The sequence below is a fragment of the Aquarana catesbeiana genome, linkage group LG01 (genome assembly GCF_042186555.1).
Source record: "Aquarana catesbeiana isolate 2022-GZ linkage group LG01, ASM4218655v1, whole genome shotgun sequence".
Lineage (NCBI taxonomy): Eukaryota > Metazoa > Chordata > Amphibia > Anura > Ranidae > Aquarana > Aquarana catesbeiana.
In genome coordinates, this window is record NC_133324.1 from 760,596,109 (window position 1) to 760,615,741 (window position 19,633).

The window sequence follows — 19,633 nt, forward strand, 5'->3', positions numbered from 1 at the left end:
TTGTTTTTGTTGTTTTATTGGGGGGTACAACTTGGATGGGGAAAGGGTATATGGTATGCCCAAAAAATCTTTTAATTGCCATCATATTTTAAAGATTAAGCACAATAGCGCATAGTTAGAGCCAGAAGAGTTGATGTGCATATATTATGAGTATGATCTCTCCCTGCATCTCCATGTAGACTGTTGCTCCTCCTCTGCTTAACTCCCGCAGACTATTCCTTCAAAGCATTCCCCATCCATTACTGTGTAAAGGATGAGGACATCACTCTTGACCATGTAAAAGTGATGGTCCCAGAACTTCTTTTCCTCCTGCACAAACTGATTTCCTCCTGCACAAACTTATTAATACTGAGGTAAAGTAATGTCACATCTTCTTCTTTGGGCAAGAATGACCCACTCTGAATGAGTCCTTAAGCAGGCTCTGGTTGTTTCGCTGATACTAGGCCTGAGAGCTGCAGTACCTTTCCCTGGAGGCCTAGTAGTTTAAAAGCTTTCTAATGGATGGTGGACTACTGTTCCCAGTCAGCCCAACTTGCAAATCCTGTGCCCTCAGGCCACATTGATTTGACACAGATCCCCACAGTCTCTCCTCTGCTCCAGGACTCCCCATCATTTACCGTGTAAATGATGAAGACTTTGCTAATGACCGTGTAGAAGCAAAGTTCCCTCACAGACTTCCTGGCACATCCAGCCCTCCACTGTGATAACACTCACTGACCTTTCACTGCCCTGAGTCCTTGATGAGGAACTTGACCAGACCATACGTTCCAACAGCTTCAACTGCCCCTCTGATCCAGGAGTCATTTATCACCGACCGTGTGATGACAAAGACAATGCCAATGATCGCGTAGAGGCAAAGTTCCTTCACAGCTCTCCCTGGGCCTCCTCCTGCGATCGGTACACACCCCCACAGATGAGGGTGCCCTCCTGCTGCTACCTAGTATTCCATTCCTCACTCCACTCAGCCGACATCTCCCCCCAGTGGCATGTTACCTCAGCTTACATAGGAGGCCTGCCCCCTGCCAATACCATGTGGGGATTGGTCAGGGCTCCCACATGAGCTGCCTGCCACTCCAGTTCTAGGCCCAGCCTCTCTTCCAGAATATTCTCCCTGGAAGCAGGGGAGGCACCTCAGAATTGGAGCACAGGTGGTCACACCCACTGCTACTCTGACCACTCCCAGCCTCCAGATCAAAACAGACAGGCCTAGCTTTCAGCAAAGGTCTGCCTAAATTTGCCTGTGCTGACAGTACCTAGTAAAAAAAACTATTACTAGCACCTATCTATTGGTAGAGGGTGCTACACCCCCTCAAATGGTGACAGTACAGTGCATGCATCCTTTATCAGTAGCCATTGGCATGGGGAAAAAAAAGCTGAGCTGCTCTAAGCTGCCATACGTACACAGGTACTCATTGACGGCCCTTTGCTGCATTTCCAACCACTGCAAAATTGCCAAAGTTGAGTTCCACCTGGTGGGTATGTCACAAATCAGGTGGTTTGCGGGCAGGTGGAATTCCTAATTAATTTTAGCCAACCAAACACTGGTGACAGCCTGAAATGGCTACTGCCTCTTCTGGCCTGCCTTAGAAGATCCTGCAACCCCAGGTACCTGTTTAAGAAATGCTGCACCACCAAATTGAGGACATGTGCCAGGCATGACACATGTGTAAATGTTCCCTGTCAAAGGACGGACAGAAGCTTAGTGCCAATATCGCACAGCACCATTCCATGGCGTGAACCACCTCTGGGCCTGCCCCTGCAGAGCTAAAAGAATCTCTGCTCTGGTGTGGCTCCTGTCCCCTAGCAGAAGCACTGCATGTCATCTTTTAGACTGACTTGTTGAATAGCCACTTGAACGCCTAGGGGGTTCATAGAACAATCCAGCAAAGGAGGGCATGGAGGAGGAGGACAGATCTTGCATCATTGCCATCACCTGTATGGAGACATGGCGGCAAACCAAATTCCAGCACTGAGCCTTGTTTTGCATCCTTCCTAGTTGCAAGCAGAGTTACCCAGTGTGCTGTGAACTAAATTTATTGTCCCTGACCATGCTTGCTGGACCACATGTCAGTAGTAATGTGGACCTTGCGGCTGACTGCCTTGCACAACGATGCCAAAACATTGCCTTCCATGTGATGGTACAGAGCTTATGTGCAAGGAAATAGCCACTGGGAACCTCCCATTGTTGTACAGCACATTCTGCAAATTCACAGAAGGGGCAGAATCCACTAGACAGAAAGGCAGGAGTTGTAAAGCCAGCAATTTGAAATTTAGATGCTGGGCTAGTGGGTAGCAGGGAGTGTTTTTTTTCACTGCAGCTGTTGGGGAAGAGAAATTTTCCTGTATACTTTACAGCTGGTGGTGTGCTGCTAGCAGACGTGTTGCAAGAACCTGTGACACCCTTTGCTATACCATCCCTGTCAATGGAGACTGCTGAGAAGTCATGAGATATAGCGGGGGTAGACATGAAAGGTGAGGAGTGAGGGGGAGAAGAAACGGCTGGTGTTTTTGCCAAGCTTGATCTGCTTGTGGCAGAGATTGCAAATTGCAACAGTGCGATCGGCTGCACATGTGTTAAAAAAGGCCCATACAGCTAAGCTATGGGAAGTGGGTCTGGGAGATAATAGCTCCCCAATATGATGGAATAGGGTGACTGTTCTATTCTTCCATGATGGCTGCCTCCCCCTCACTTTCCTTTTCTGCTCTATCCAGCACCCAAGTCATGTCAGTGACCTCGTCATCATCTTCCCTGCCATTGTCATCATTACTGGAGCTAAATATGCTGTGGATGGGGGAACATGACTTCAAATTTGTTGTTTATTAGTGTTCTCCCCTCTCTGTAGGCTCATGTTACTCCCTTCCTCTACCTCAGAACCAACATCATTATCAAGCAGTGTCTGTGCATCCTCAAGAAGCAAGTGGTTGACACTGTGTTCAAATAATTCAGCTGACTCCTCCATGCATGATGCTGGACTATGGCAGGAGTAGCTGTAGACAAGGAGGCAGAAAAGCCACTCTGGAAGCTGTGGTGGACTGCGCACTAGTGTCAGCTTGGGTCATAGAGGATGGGGAGGTTGAGGATGGTTTAGTAAGCCAGTCCACCACCTCCTCTACATGCTGTGGCTAAACAGAGACAAATGTGCCCTGCCTGAGGACAGACCATATTCACCTTTGCCAGTGGACAAAGATGCTGCTGGCCCCCTCATAGTGGCATGAGAAACGTCTGCCTCTCCTTGTTGGTCTCCCAGACATGATGGGGGGGTTATTACCCAAATTTAATAGAAACTGGGAAATGTGTGATTGGATGTACTTTATTGAATAAAAAGTGGTGTTTGGTGCACTTTAATTTGAGAACTGATGCTGACAGAAATTTAAAAACTATAAAAAGGGGGGGGGGGAATACCTGCGTTGCAGTCACAAAAAAAATGGCAATTTAAAAAAGGGGGGCAGGCAGGGGACAAAAAAAAAACAAAATATGCAGCAACCAAAAAAAAAGAAGGGTATACAGCACTGTATACAGCACTAATGCCACGTACACACAATCACACATTCCGAGAACAAAATCCATGTTTTTTTTTCTGACGGATGTTGGCTCAAACTTGTCTTGCATACACATGGTCACACAAATCTTGTTGGAAATTCCAATCGCCAAGAACGCAGTGACGTACAACATGTACGACGAGCCAAGAAAAATGAAGTTCAATAGCCAGTGCGGCTCTTCTGCTTGATTCCGAGCATGAAATGGAACTTTGTGTGGCAGAATTGTGTACGCACGATCGGAATTTCCGATAATGGATTTTGTTGTCGGAAATTCCGACGGAAAATGTCCGATGGAGCCTACACGCGGTCGGAATTTCCGACAACAAGCTCCCATCGAACATTCCCCGTCGGAAAATCTGACCGTGTGTACGCGGCATAAGTGTTATGTAATGCTGTGTTAAACACTGCACTACACTGACACACTATCCTAACATTACACAAACACTCTACGCTTAGAGTCACAATGAGTGAACATACTAACTTGCTAGTAGCAAACTGAGCCCTGATCTGTCTATCACCACTCCAAAACACTGCAAAAGCTTTCTATTTTATAGTGTGGGGTGGGACTATGAGCACTGAGCCGTGATTGGAGAAAGTCATCACCACTTCATCCAGTCAGGGCTCTGACAATGCTAATTGACAAAGCCTTGCACCTGACGAGCATCCTATTAAAACCCTAGAATGCACTGGAGAGCTCATAGTGGATTGTGGGGCCCTCGGCAGGGGAACACCCCACTGAGCATCCCGCAAATTCGGGTATTCACCAAACAGGCAAACAGGTGATGTTTGGGCCAAACTTTTGCTCGCCTCGAACCATTCACCCAACACGAACTAAGAGTCAGGTCAGCCCTTCCTTCTCTGAGCTGGCTGCTCAGCTGTCAGCTAAGTACCAGCTCCTATCTCTCCACAGTGACTCACCTGGTGATGATATCCTGCTCATCAGTCCTGCCTACTTAAGCCGTCCATCCCAGATGATCTCTGCCTTCGCCTTGGTCAACATCACAGAGACTATCTCCTGCGTTCCTGTTATAGACACTTGGCTGACATTCCTTCTAGCTCCAGATCCTGCTTGCTGTTCCACTACGCTGATTCCTGGCTCCTCGACTTTTTGGCTTGTCTGACTATCCATTCCAGTTACCGAACTTTGGCTATGTTTTGACTACGTTTATTCTATTTACTTTTATTATTGAACAAGTGTGATTTAACTTTACTTCTGTCTTGGTCTGATTCATGGTTTCTGACCGTAGGCGAAGGCCATGAATTCAGAAGATGCAGTCAATCCACTCGTTGGTAATATTTTTTCCAGATTAGATCAGGATCACCGCATGGATCAGTATGCCATGGTGTTACAAACTCTCCTGATGGCTCACCTGGAATCTCCCACTGTGGTAGCTCCGGTACAACCTGTGTTGCAGTCCGTCCCTGCTGCTGCTCCAGTCTCTGTGCAGGCACCCGCCTCAAGTATTACCTCTATATGAGGTATGTCTGGTTCCGCTCTGCTTCCCCAGCAATTTGGGGGCGATCCAGTCCAATGCAGAGGGTTTCTCAACCAGGTTGAGCTATACTTTGAGATGGTGCCCCAGGGATTTCCCACGGACAGAAGCAAAGTAGGTTTTGTGATATCTTTGCTTTCTGAGAGACCCTTGGCCTGGGCAAATCCTCTATGGGAGATGCAAAAACCTGTTGTCTTGAGTTACTCTGAGTTTGTGGCTTCTTTTAAAAGGGTTTTTGACGTTCCCGCACACTCCGCTTCTGCTGCCCAGTGCCTCATGTCCATCAAACAGAGTACGAGAACTGTTGCCGATTACGCCATTGAATTCGGTACTCTGGCAGCAGAGGTTGCTTGGAACAATGAGGCCCTCATGGCTGCTTTTTCTCATGGTCTCTCGGATACCATCAAGGATGAGATAGCAGCCTGAGATATACCCACTGAGCTGGAGAAGTTGATCATGTTTGCCTCCTCATTGACTCCAGACACAGAAAAAGACTGTCTTTTAAGGAGCGCTTGCCGAAGCCTCCTGTACATTTGTCTCCGAGCTTTGCAGTCCCACTCTTGCTTCCCTCACCTCCCATGCCTCCTGGTACCGAGTCGGTCAGTGAAGGTGATCCCATGCACTTGGGCTTTACACGTCTCTCTGCAGATGAGAGAACCCTCAGGAGAAGGGAGAGATTGTGCCTTTATTGTGGCCAAGCAGGTCACTTTTGAAGTCTTGTCCTAACCATCCAGGGAACGCCCGAACCTTGAGGGCCTGTCACCGACAGACCTTAGGTGGCATTGTTTCCGAACCTTGAGGTCCTGTCACTGACAGACCTTAGGTGGCGTTGTTTAATCCCCAGTTATCCAGAAGGGTAAGCCCCTGGTTTCAGTTACCTCTTCTTGGGCTGAGTCGTCCGTCGAGATACAGGCTCTAATCGACTCTGGGGCTGCAGGCCAGTTCCTTGATGCTGCCTTTGTATCGAAGAACTAAATTCCGCTGCAGCTGTGTGACACTCCACTTGCCATTGAGGCTCTTGACAGGAGACCTCTATAGCCTGCCCATGTGACTCATGAGACTTTTCCTTTGTCAATGGCTGTAGGGGCTCTTCACCAAGAGATAATCCAATTCCAAGTTATTTCCTCACCTAAGTTTCCTCTGATTATTGGTTATCCTTGGTTACAGAGGCACAACCCCTGCTTTTAGAAGGTAGCCAAGGTCCTGTGCACCTCTTCATTCTCCTCCCTGCCGGAGGAGTACCGCGATTTTAGCGATGTCTTTGACAAAGGTCAAGCCCATAATTTGCCTCCACACTGGTCGTATGATTGTTCAATTGACCTTCAACCTGGTGCCATACCCCCTCGTGGCCGGGTTTACCCTTTGTCGGTCTTGGAGGATAAAGCTATGGAGGAGTATGTTGCAGTCGCACTTTCTCGAGGTTTCATTTGCAAATCCTCGTCTCCTGCTGGTGCTGGTTTCTTCTTTGTGAAGAAGAGCAGTGAACTGAGACCTTGTATTGATTATAGGGGTCTCAATTGTTTTACGATTAAGAATGCCTATCCGATTCCCTTAATTACAGAGTTATTTGACCGCCTCAAGGGAGCAACAGTTTTCACGAAGCTTGATTTGAGAGAGGCATACAATCTCATGAGGATTAAGGAGGGCGACGAGTGGAAAACTGCATTTAATACCAGAACAGGCCATTATGAGTACCTCATAATGCCTTTTAGTCTTTGTAACGCCCCGGCAGTTTTCCAGGAATTTATTAACAATGTCTTCCGAGATTTGTTGCAGTTATGTGTGGTGATTTATCTCGACGATATCCTCATATTTTCCAAGTCCCTGGAGAGCCACCACACAGATGTCTGTTGTGTGCTTCAGAAATTAAGAGAGAACAATCTCTATTATAAATTGGAGAAGTGCGAATTCCATCATGAACAGTTTAAATTCCTGGGTTATGTAAATTCCACTGCTGGTTTTTCAATGGACCCAGAGAAACTTTCAGCATTCCTACAGTGGCCCTGATCCGTGGGTTTATGTCCTTTGCAGCGTTTTCTTGGCTTTGCCAACTATTATCAGAAGTTTATTTGTAACTTCTCATCTCTGGTCAAGCCCCTGACTGATATGACCGGAAAGGACGGTAACCCACAGAGTTGGTCTCCGGAGTCCATTAAGGCCTTTGAGAGTCTCAAGGCTGCCTTTGTATCTGCTCCTGTGTTGGCACATCCTGATCCTATGTTACCTTTTATCCTTGAGGTTGATGCTTCTGAGACTGAAGTTGGCGCCCTTCTGTCTCAACGTCCTACCTCTGAGAGCGCTATGCATCCTTGTGGCTACTTTTCCAAGAAATTGTCACCTGCGGAGTGCAATTACGAGATTGGTGACAGAGAGCTGTTAGCGATCATTTTAGCCCTGAAAGAATGGAGATATCTCCTCGAAAAGGTACCACTGTGCCGGTTCTCATTCTTACTGACCATAAGAATCTCACATTCTTGTTTGAGGCTAAAGGCCTCTCTCTCAGAAGGGCACGATGGGCTCTTTTCTTGTCAAGTTTCAATTACATTGTCTCATTCTTACCTGATACTAAGAATGTAAGGGCTGATGCTTTGTCATGACAATTTTTCTCCACTTCCAAGATGGAGTCAGTTCCGGTTCCTGTGATTCCTCCTGATCGTGTTCTGGCTATGGTTCGCACCAGTCTCACTTCTCCTTTGGGTGACAAAATTCTTGCTGCTCAGGTCCATGCTCCTCCCGAGAAACCTTGTGACCGCTGCTTTGTCCGAGAGAGTCTCTGTACTGCCATGCTCCAGACTTATCATTCACCCAAGGCTACTGGCCACCCTGGGAAGAATCAACTATTTTGGGCCATTTCCCAACAATTCTGGTGGCCTAGTCCATGTGCTGATGTAACTGCCTTCGTAGCTGCCTGTTCCTTATGTGCTCAGAGTAAGACTCCACGACACCTTCGAGCGGGCCTCCTACAACCCATACCCAATGGAGAGAGGCCCTGGACCCACCTGTCTATGGCTTTCATTGTGGAGTTACCCAGCTCCCAGGGCAACACAGTTATCCTTATGGTAGTTGACCGGTTCTCGAAAATGTCTCATTGTATTCCACTTGAGAAGTTGCCCACTTCTAAGAAACTGGCTTCCATTTTTGCTCGGGAGATCTTTCACTTACATAGCCTACCCAAGGTGATTGTCTCAGACAGGGGTAGTCAGTTTGTGTCCCGGTTTTGGCGAGCCTTTTGGGAATTCAGCTTGCTTTCTCATCTGCGAATCACCCACAGAACGGGCGTTCTGGAGCCGCAGAACGAGCCAATCAGCCCTTGGAGCAATTCCTACATTACTATATTTCTGAGCATCATAACAACTGGTCAGACCTCTTACCATGGGTGAGTTTGTTCACAATAGTGCCTTGAATTCTGCTTCTTGATTGTCCCCATTTATGGTGAACTATGGTTTCCAACCTTCCATGTTGCCTGACTCTTTTGTTCCGCAGAGTATTCCTGCATTAGAGGAGCATCTCCGTGGTCTTCGTTACACTTGGGCACAAGTCCAGGAGGCTTTGCGACATGCTAATGACAGGTACAGACTCCATGCTGACCTACCAGGTTGGGGACAGGGTCTGGCTGTCATCTCACAATCTCTGATTTTGTGTTCCCTCTCTGAAGTTCGCAACTCTGAAGTTTATTGGGCCTTTCCGTATTCTTCGCAGGATTAATCCAGTGGCTTACGCATTAGACCTTCCTTCTAATATGTGTATCTCAACTGTATTTCATGTCTCTTTATTAAAACCTTTGGTCTGCAACCGCTTTACCACCTTGGTACCACGTCCTCACCCTGTACAGGCTGAGAACCATGAGGAGTATGAAGTACAGTCCATTGTTGACTCCGGTGGGTTCCGTGGGCGCATACAGTACCTGGTGCATTGGAAAGGGTACGGTCCAGAGGAACGTCTCATCCTCGGACATACATGCCCCTGTCCTTCTCAGTGATTTCCATAGACGTTTTCCTCTCAATACTGGTGGTTCCAGATCCTGCTCGCTGTTCCACTACGCTGATCCCTGGCTCCCTGACTTTCTGGCTTGTCTGACTATCCTTTCCGGTTATCGAACTTTGGCTATGTTTTGACTACGTTTGTTCTATTTACTTTTATTATTAAACAAGTGTGATTTAACTGTACTTCTGTCTTGGTCTGATTCATGGTTTCTGACAGCATTGCAGCCACAGCATGTGAACATCCTAGTCTGCTACCTATTGCAGGTTAAGGGGGAGGGCGATTGGCAGGCGCCATTTTTGCTGCCCCCAACCTCGTTCACGCAGGCCATACCCCAGCAAGACCATTTTAGCTGCACAGGTGTTCCATGTACGCCCATGCAGGCAGTCCCATCGATGTCAATTAAGACACAGCAGCTGCATGGGAATGCACAAGTATTCCATGCATTCCTGTGCAGGCAGTCCCATACATGTCAATTGGGACACAGCAGCTGCATGGACATAGCTACTGCTCTTAAGTTGACATCCGTGTAAATATATGTCACTGAACTCACACAGTCTGCGTTTGGGGCCATGCACCTACACCGGCATGAATGTCAGATCTGTCCTTGCAGCCACTGCATTCCAACTGACATCAACTGACACGTTTTATGTCACTTCTGGGCTAGTGTTTGAATAGCTGCATTTGAGGGCAGATGATTCTTACTAGTCTGCTTGTGAAATCAACAAAGTTAAAAAAATAAAAACAAAAAGAATTCGATAAAATTAATAAAATAATTTTTTTAAAGCATCCCCAAAAACCCCACACACACCTCATAGGAAAAATGCACAGTAGGACAAGAACATGCATGTAAACATCAATTGTGCCACACATGTGAGGTATCAACGCGAACATCGGAGAGTAATAATTGTAGCACCATAGTTCACAGTTACATCTAAACTTATAACCTGTAAAGGTTTTAAAAGCTTCGCCTATGGAAAATTTTGCGTACCACAGTTTTCTGTGATTCCACGAGCGTGCACAATTTTAGGACCTGACATGATACTTTACCAAAAATTGGGTTTAATATTGTGTTTTTTTTTCACTAATATTCATTTTAGTGTATTTCTTCCTGATAGTATGCATTTGATAAATACATGCTCAAAAATAATGCAACATAAAAAATTACAACTACTACCATTTATATTCTCCAGAGTATATACTTTTAGAAAATATATACTTTTTGGAGGAATTACAGCAATTCCTAGCAAAAAATGCATATTTTTTTTCCCCTCAGATCTACAGTGACTTGTAGTGCACAGTGGATTTACTTTTAGTAAATAAACCAGAGAGTGTTGCCAACTGTCAGTATTTTTACTGGCAGCCAGTAAAAAATTGGCATTTTTCTCCTGCCAGTAAATGCTAGTGACAGGAAAAGGTTACTAGTAAAAAAATATAGCTGTGATGCTCGGCATGCGCGGCTCCAGTCTGGAGCTGGCCGAGACCATTTGAGTGCCTGCTACAGTGTGTACTGTGTGGCAACAGCAGGGAGAGGGTCTGGCAGAGGTGGTGCCTAAGCATGTCGTGTTATGTCATGGCTCAAGGGAGCTGAGTGGTGCCTGCATTCTAATTTTTTGCCCTCCTAAGTCCTGTCCCTAAGCTACTTACTATGTTTTTTGCCTTAATTTCTATCTTAAATCACACTGTTAATTGCATATTATACTTGTTTGGAGCCTAAATACTGAAATTTGCACTTAAAACTGTAATTTTGTAACATTTGGAAATGCCAGTAAAAACTTGGCTGTGCCAGTAAATTTTGGGTGTTGTATCAGTAAATTTCAATCTGGTAGGTTGTCAACACTGTATACATCTCTTCTGAACCAAGGCCACATTTCAGCTATAGGCTTATTAAGTCTGATTTTTGACTCACTTATGATACCAAAGTAATACAGTTGTAATTTGATAGTATTGTCTAGCAAAAATTATTTAATTTCCTATATTGTTTAACCACTTGCCGCCTGCCATATAGCAAAATGACGGCGGCAAAGTGGTTTAGTTATCCTGATCGGACGTCATATAGCATGATCAGGATATCAAGCTGTGGCGATCAGAGGTGTTGTGTGTCATTATGACACACCGCAACTCCGATTGTTGTATGGAGCCTCTGACAGAGGCTTCTTACCATGTGATCAGCTGTGAACAATCACAGCTAATCATCGTGTGAACCAGGAAGTTCGGGTAAACGGTTTACCTCAGTTCACGCTGAGAGGCAGAGCTGATCGGTGGCTCTCCCTGTCAGGGGGGGGGGGGTCTGTGCTGATAATCAGCACATTGATTATCAGTGCAGCCCCCATCACATGTACCCATCAGCTGCCAATCAGTGCTCATCACCTGCCAGCCTGTGCCCCACAAAGAACGCCTACCAGTGCCCATAAAAGTGGCTATCAGTGACCACAACAGTGCCAATAAGTGCCCATAAAAGTGGAAATCAGTGCCCCATCAGTAATGCCTGTCAGTGCCCTTCAAATGCCATTCAGTAAAGCCTGTCAGTAGCTCCTCATCAGTGCTGCCTATCCAGTGCCACCTATCTGTGCCCATCAGTGCCCATCAGTCCCTCCTATCAGTGCCATCAGTGCCCCCTATCAGCGCCGCCAGTGCCGCCTATCAGTGCCCATCAAGTTTTTTTTCAAAATTGTCAGGCTTTTTTGTTTATAGCGCAAAAAATAAAAACTGCAGAGGTGATCAAATACCACCAAAAGAAAGCTATATTTGTGGGAAGAAAATTATAAAAATTTTGTTTGGGCACAGTGTTGCATGACCATGCAGTTGTCATTCAAATTGTGACAGCGCTGAAAGCTGAAAATTGTCCTGGGCAGGAAGGGGGGAAGTGCCTGGTATTAAAGTGGTTAAAGACACAAAAAGGTAAAAAAAGGGAATTTGTATCCAGTTTGACCAGTGTTACTTTTAAAATGAGTAGTGTTACTTTATATAAAATGTGCAAACTGTTTTCTTTAATTTGTTTTATTATGTTTATAATAACATTAAATGAATTAAAATAAAATGAAAACATTATTTACTCATGAATAAAAAAGAATAAAAATAAAAATTGAAAGGAGAGAAGGAAAGATTGATTAAAAGTTGTTTAAAGCGTAGGTATATCAAAAACGTATGCTTTAGCTTTTTAGCAGGAAAAGGTTCAAACCCTGACAGGTTTTTATTGCTGTTTCTGGAAAGATTCACCTATTTGCTTAAAATTTACAACTGTCACTGGAACAGATGGTGGGGAGACTTCTTCTACTGGGTATTTCTGTTTCAGGGACAACTGTTTAAGAAGGCAATTCCTCTCACTGTGAGGAGATTTACACTTACAGCTGTGAACAGATAAATCCAAAGTGTTGACACTTAGTGCTAAGGTAATTTTTTGAGGTAGAGTAGTGGATCAATGTAGGAGAATCATCATCATAAATATTGTCAGAAACAGGAATGCTTCACCAATGTAGCTCTCTACCAATAGGGGAATCGTACTAAATGAAAGAATACAACAAGATGATTCAAGTGCCTAATACATTACATGATGAAAATTGTATTAAACATTTATTAAAACTCACAAAAACCCCACAGGCCAAAAGTGTTGTTTAAAGCCAACCCAACTGACAAGAAGGTTGAGATGTTGAAATATGTCGCTGAGACCTAGGCACAACTAAGATGTGTGTGCTGATGCATTTCAAGGGCAAGCCCTTGTTATCAGAACATCTGTTTCAGTGACAACTGTTTAAGAGAATTCCCCTCACTGTGAGGAGATTTATGCTTATGTACAGCTATGTCTCCAGGACAGGAGGTGAAGGAGAAATATTCCCAACAGGACAAGGACAGCAAAAAAAGAAGCAAAAAACATAGAGAGGTTCTAATAGTTTCTTAGCCTATCCAAAACAAAAAACATTTTGGCTAGAAATATATATATTCACTGTTGGTTTAAATGAGGTTTACATATGATTTTTTTTTTAGTAAAGCACATAAGAGCAATAATCAGAATACAGTGTAACAATAATATTGTTACAATACAATAACTAATGAAACCCACAAACCCTGTTTGCAGATTTGAAATATACAGGAGCTGCTCTGAGTGCCCCTGAGTTAGAGGGTAGGACCCCCTAAGTTAAAGGGTAGGACCCCCTTATCTCACACTGTGACGAACCAGCAGCATACAGAGCAGCCAAGCTGATACTGTAGAAATCTGATATGGCACCTTACATTGTCTGTTATGTTAAATGCAGCCTTGGTTTATACCACATTTTCTCACTTCATGTTTAATTTAAATAAACTTCTGGGTAATTAATCATCATTGCACAATTTGTTGGAGCAACCTTTTCCACTTGTTTACTATAATGCAAGAATTATAATTCACTATAACAAAATAGTTCAATAGAAAACTGACCTGCAAACTTCTAAATCATCACACCACTCATCATCATTATTAGGGGAAGCAGTACTCTCAAATGGGGCTGTAGGTACTGGTGCTAGGGTTTCTGCACCAGCCCCCTCCTCCCTTACATTCTTCTTGATAATTTTATCTTCTCTACATTGACACTGGCACTTCTGTGAATTTGTGCAGCAAGGCTGCACTTTTCTTTTTATTCTTCTGTTAGGATATCGCTTTGTTTCAGTCGATGATGGAGATGACGAAGAAATGCTGGATTCTTTGCACTTTGATATTTTTCTCCTTCTGTGGCTGGGAATAGTGTTGCACACATTGCTATTTTGCTGTTGTTGACCTTTCTGAGAATTTGAGTCTTTGGATTGTAGAGAAACCATTTCAATTGCATTAGACTCTGAGGAAGCTTTATAGTTGTGACGAGGTCTCTCTGGTTTCCTTCCTCTCTTATATGTTTTTACTTTTTCATGTCTGTTAAGTCTTCTGGCCCAGTGCCTTTCATCTGATGAGGATTCTGTATCAGACACATTTAATCTTTGAGCTTCATCATGAGGTTTTATCTTTCTCTGCTTTCCTGTTTGGGCACAGGAAGAACAGCTCACCCGTTTACGTCTTACTCTTCTTTTTACTTGTTTTTTGCCATTCTCCCTACCAGAAGGTGCAAATGGCACGACAGGGGTAGTATGGATTAAGTCATCTTCCAAAACATCAAGCAAGGTAGGTCTAAAATGCAAAGCCATGGGCAAAACAAAATGGGAAAGAAAAGTGATGAAGGAAAAAAAAGATGAATAGATGAAAAACAGTAAAACAACAATAGCAACGAGAAGGTGCATGGAAATGTGATGAGAAATCAAATGTATAAAAACAACTTAAAAAAAAACTAGAAAAATAAGAATTCTTATAATTTTCAATTATCAGGTTATTTGTGCCTCTAGCTTAATAAAGTCACAGATATACTCTCTACGTACCGACATATATCCTGAGTTGATGGACACACAGATGTTTGTGAGTAGCTCCTAGGCGCTGTGGCTGTTGTTTGACTGCTGGCCTATAAGGAAAGAAAAAAATATATTACCAATTCACTTAAAGTTTATTTTATTCCTCTCAAAAGTTGGTTACTGGGGTTATGCAAAAATTTGAAAAATTATGTTTAAGTTATAACAGTGCTTACATATGAAGGACTGATACATGCCCCTAATTAGCTTTACCTACTTTGTCTAAGAATGACTGTTGAAGCTTAGAATAAGAGCTAAGAAACTTCTTTCAGATGATGTCTGGTCAGTTACTTGTCCTTAGAGACAAATTAATACTTCCTACCCCCCTGGGCAAATTCTCTTGTCCATCCCCACATTATACCACAGTTGACTGGCAAATTATAGTATTACACTAACAAAATCAGATATCATCAAGTGATGAGCAAAACTTGAACTTAGCAGTGAACCCCATTAAAGTCTTTGGGGGGGGGGGGGGCAGCAGCAATCTTGTTACTAAATTCTGGCCATTTTTAAGGCTAATAGGCAAGTTTTTGTCAAAATGTGGTTTGGAGAGCTTTGCACCATCACAGGGGACATTTAATAAAACAAAAAAAAGAAGAGACGAGAAGGTCCTTTTAATGTGACTTCACATGGAAAAAACACAAATTCTTTAACATATATGCTTGGGAAATGCCTTTGAGCAGTGTATGGTGTTGTTGAACAGTAGGGATGAGCCGAACACCAGGACACGCAAACAGAAAAAAAAAATTATGCGAAAACAAATAAAGTCTATGGGACATGACCATAAAAAATTAAAAGTGTTAATTTTAAAGGCTTATATGCAAGTTATTGCCATGAAAAATGGTTGGAGACCCAGGTACTGCCGCAGGGGACATGTATCAATGCAAATAAAAGTCTTAAAGTGAAACAATAAAAATAAAAAAGTTCTTTAAATATCATGCCTGGGGTCCCCTTGGTCTGCCTGTAAAGTGTCACATCTTTCTGATGTGTTTTACTGTGCTGCAGCAAAATGAAATTTCTAAAGGAAAAAATGTAATTTAAAATTGCTTGCGGCTGTAATGTATTGCCGGATCCCAGCAATATAGATAAAAAAATGGAGGAAAGAATTGCCATGGGTTCCCCCCCAGTCCATACTCGTCCCATGGGGGTGGAGTATTTTCATTTTTCTTTTTCTATATTTCAGGTCCGTCTGCGCCGTGATTGAAGATGGATGGATCTTTTTTTTTTTTTTTTAATGAAGAAATTGTCAAAAACTGTGTATTGTGGTTTTTACTTTTTGACACTTTTTTGGTGAATGGGTAGGGGTACAATGTACCCCTACCCATTCACACGGGGGGGGGGGCAGGATCTGGGGGCCCCCTTTCCATGAACAGTACTATGTTCATGGAAAGTATTCTGGTATCACATTTTCTTTTTCTTGTCTTCACTTGACTTTACTTGACTTCATTTCAGCTTGAAAAAAAAATATTTTTTTAGGTAGTTTTGGCTTCAACACCTGATTTTTTACCCAGTAGTAATAGGCCTAAAATGAACGGTGGAAATAATAACCACAACAGAACTAAATGCTTTCATAAGGTTTACTCTTAAAACATAAAGCTATACCCCTCAACTTGTACAGTTGGACAGTTTGTTGTAGTATAGCATTGTATTAAAAGTTTAACAAAATGTCAAAACAGAGGGCACAAAATCGCTAAATAGAAATGATAAACTTCAGGTTTGTGTTTGGTAGAAATTTACTAGGTTAGGACAGTATGCAAGCACTTGTATTGGCAGCAAATAGAAAGAGACAAAGCAGATTTTATCTTTCAATTAAAAACAAGAGCTGTTACCTAAGAGACAAAAGCCAAAATTATTGTTCAGTAGCAGAACAGTATGTAAGCAATTTGGTTAGGCCACATTATAAGAGAATTTTATCTTGAAATAGAAACTAGAGTGTGTTTTTTGAGAAAAAGTAGCCAAAAATATTGCACTGTGACCCTATAGTGTAGATACAGATAGCAGCAAGCATCAGCTACTGCTGCAAAAAAATGACACTACAACAATGCCCGGGTTTGAAGGTTTAACCCCACTTTGTCCAGGTCTTTGCAGTTCAACCACTCCCATATAATATAATTGAAATATCTTAGCCTGGGTTGCCCTAGAGTAGGATATCCCCAGCCACAATGCATTTTTATTGTTTTTTTAATTTATATTATTTTTCTTTTACTTTCAAAGGGATTCATATTTTTTCTGTCATTTTTGGTATTGATGTTGGGCTGCACACAGCAGAGGCCAGGCACATCTGTAATTCATCTGCTTTGCCTGCATAATCTTTCTCTTTTCAGACACTGCTATGTTGGAAAAGTTGTTTATAAACTGACTTTTTTTATATATATATATATATATATATATATATATATATATATATATATATATATGCATTATACCTATCTATGCCAGCAGGTCATACTGTAGTATTATAGTGTATAGTTCATGTATTCTATGATATGAGAGGAAGTACCCTCTGTATCTAAGTATGCACTTGTTTGCGTTTAGCTTCCTGTTACTGTCTACATGATGTAAAGCCATGATAAAGATATCATCCATAAAAGTAAAGGTGTTCTGCTGTATAAAAAGAAGCTTCTAGTGCATGTTTCAATACTCTGCATAATAGCTTATGGGTTCAGGCACAGTCAGCAAACCCAGCAGCACCCAGAGCCACTGGAAAGAATACAAGCAGTTCAGATGTGACATTTGCAATTGCAAAGCTGAACAATGGCAATTACCAGCTGTGGAAGTTTAAACTGGAAGTGTTTCTCACCAAGGATGACTTGTGGCAAGTGCTGAATACAGACCGACCCACAGACGGAGGACTGGGATAGGAAGGACAGACAGGCAAAAGCAATTATAAGCTTACTAGTGGAAGATGACAGCTTATCATAAGAACAGAGAAAACAGCCATGTAGGTATGTGGACTTCATTACAAAAGCTGCATGAGCATTCAAGCCTCAACAGTAAGCTGTTTCTACTAAGAAAGCTTTAGAAAGCTTTAAAAGATGAGACTTAAAGGAGGCCAAAAAATATGTAACCAAGTGAAAGCTATGCTGGAGATCACAGAGCAGCTGTGTGCCATCGGAGAGGACATCAAAGATAACCATATTGTTGCCCTGCTCCTCTGCAGCCTCCCAGAGACATATACTGCTCTTATAAACGCTTTAGAAACCAGACCCATGCAGGAGCTGACACTGGAATATGTCAAAGGGAAATTTATCAATGAATATGACAGCAGGAAAGAAAATATGATAACAAAGATCTAAAGATGTACAAAGGCATAAAGCACAACAAAGAAAGCAGAGCCTGTTTTCGCTGTAAAAGGACCAGTCACTTAAAAAAGGACTGTTCTATCTGGAAAGCCAAGCAGAGAATGCTAGAGCTATCCACAAAATAAAGAGTCAAAGCAACCACAAAGGAAACTGCAGGCACATCATGGAGTGGCACCTTTGAAATAATACAGAGCGACAATCTACATGACTAGCAATGAGACCTTCTTCACAAACATGGAATACAGTGCAAAAGACAAAGTTTTCCTAGAAAATGGTAAAAGCATCACCTCAGAAAGTAAAGGCCAGGGCTTCCTGAATTGCATTACACCACAAGGCAAGCAGAATATCCTGTGCTGTATGTTCCAGAACTAGAAGGCAGCCTTCTATCAGTGAAAAGTTATGCAAACAACGATCTCACAGTTAAGTTTCAGGGTGATGAATGCACAATTCACAATAATAAGCAATTCCTCACAAAAGACTCATCACCGTAGACAAGCAAGCCAGTATAGTCTCTAATAACCTACTACACAGCAAATGTATTCACTTATGGCACAGGCAGCTGGGGCACAGAACTCCAGAAGCTATACAGGACATTATAAAGAGAGGCTTATCAGAAGATTTGACAATAATGCCTTGCAAAGTGCTCATAAAATGCAAGTGTTGTATTTAAGCAAAAGCCACACGTGCTCCCCTTCCATAGGCATCTCAAAGAAAAACTACCCACCCCCTGCAGCTCATATACAGTGACGTATGCGGTCCAATGAAAACTCCCACATCAGGCGGGAACAGTTTTCTACTGACCTTCATGGATGATTATTCCAGGTACTCAACTACTTATCTGATGAAACACAAGAATGAAACATCAGAGAAACTTCAAGAGTTTGTTGCCATGTCTAGCAGCAAATTTCAACAGAAACAGAAACATATGTAGAGAAGACAAAAGGAATGGCTGCACTCCTAATATGATACAATACATTTATTTCCAGGAGATAATAAAAACAGGTGTACAGGCATATGGCAAAGGCAGAAAAGGGTGACGCGTTTCACACGACTGGCGTGCTTCGTCAAAACCACAAAGAATACAACTACTAGCATACTAATATATGCAAATGAGCAAAAAAAACAGATGTAATCACTTCTGTAGGTGAATTCATGCTTTTCGTTCTTTATTCTTACTAGAACTCAAACAGAAATTAACATTGATGTGGTCCCCAAATATAAATAAAATAGTATCTAAAAAAGAAAAAACACAAAATATTAATATGATACATATAACAATAATACTGGGGAAAGAATCTAAACGAAAAATAGTAAGAACAGAATTATCTCAAAGAAAAACTACCCGCCCCCTGCAGCTCATACACAGTGACATATGCGGTCCAATGAAAACTCCCACGTCAGGCAGGAACAGATATCTACTGACCTTCATTGATGATTATTCCAGGTACACAACTACTTATCTGATGAAACACAAGAATGAAACATCAGAGAAACTTCAAGAGTTTGTTGCCATGTCTAGCAACGAATTTCAACAGAAACCAGGAAATAATATGCACCAACAATGGGGGAGAATACATAAGCAAAGAAGTGGCCTTGTACCTGAGGAGACAAGGAAATAGTACACCAGGCAACTACACCATACACTCCTGAACAAAACGGTGTAGCAGAAAGGAAAAATTGCACTCTTATAAAAATGGGCAGATGCATGTTGTCAGATGCCTATGCCAAGCAAACCTGAAGAAAAGGTTGACCAAAACAAACTTTTGCAGGAGTCAGAACAAGAGGTGGAACTCAAAATGTCTAAACCAATTCCCCACCAAATCCTGCTGAACTGCCTGAAATCAGAACATCTACTCGGACTACAAAGGAGATGTTCTGAATGGAACATGTCCTGTTAAACAGCTGTATGGT

The 19,633-nt window shown here is 42.7% G+C and overlaps 1 protein-coding gene across 4 annotated transcripts in view; it reads right to left on the reverse strand.

Moving 5' to 3' along the window:
• Positions 1-19,633, reverse strand: part of MARCHF1 (membrane associated ring-CH-type finger 1) — a 554,749-nt gene that overhangs the window by 288,300 nt on the left and 246,816 nt on the right. For 3 of the 4 annotated variants that reach the window (XM_073606075.1, XM_073606082.1, XM_073606080.1), the window contains 2 exons: positions 14,394-14,473; positions 13,429-14,148 (listed from right to left, as the gene is read on the reverse strand). In XM_073606075.1, coding sequence (XP_073462176.1) covers positions 13,429-14,148; positions 14,394-14,473 — 800 coding nt within the window. The remainder of the gene's footprint in view (positions 1-13,428; positions 14,149-14,393; positions 14,474-19,633) is intronic. The other variant, XM_073606083.1, reaches the window with a different exon arrangement.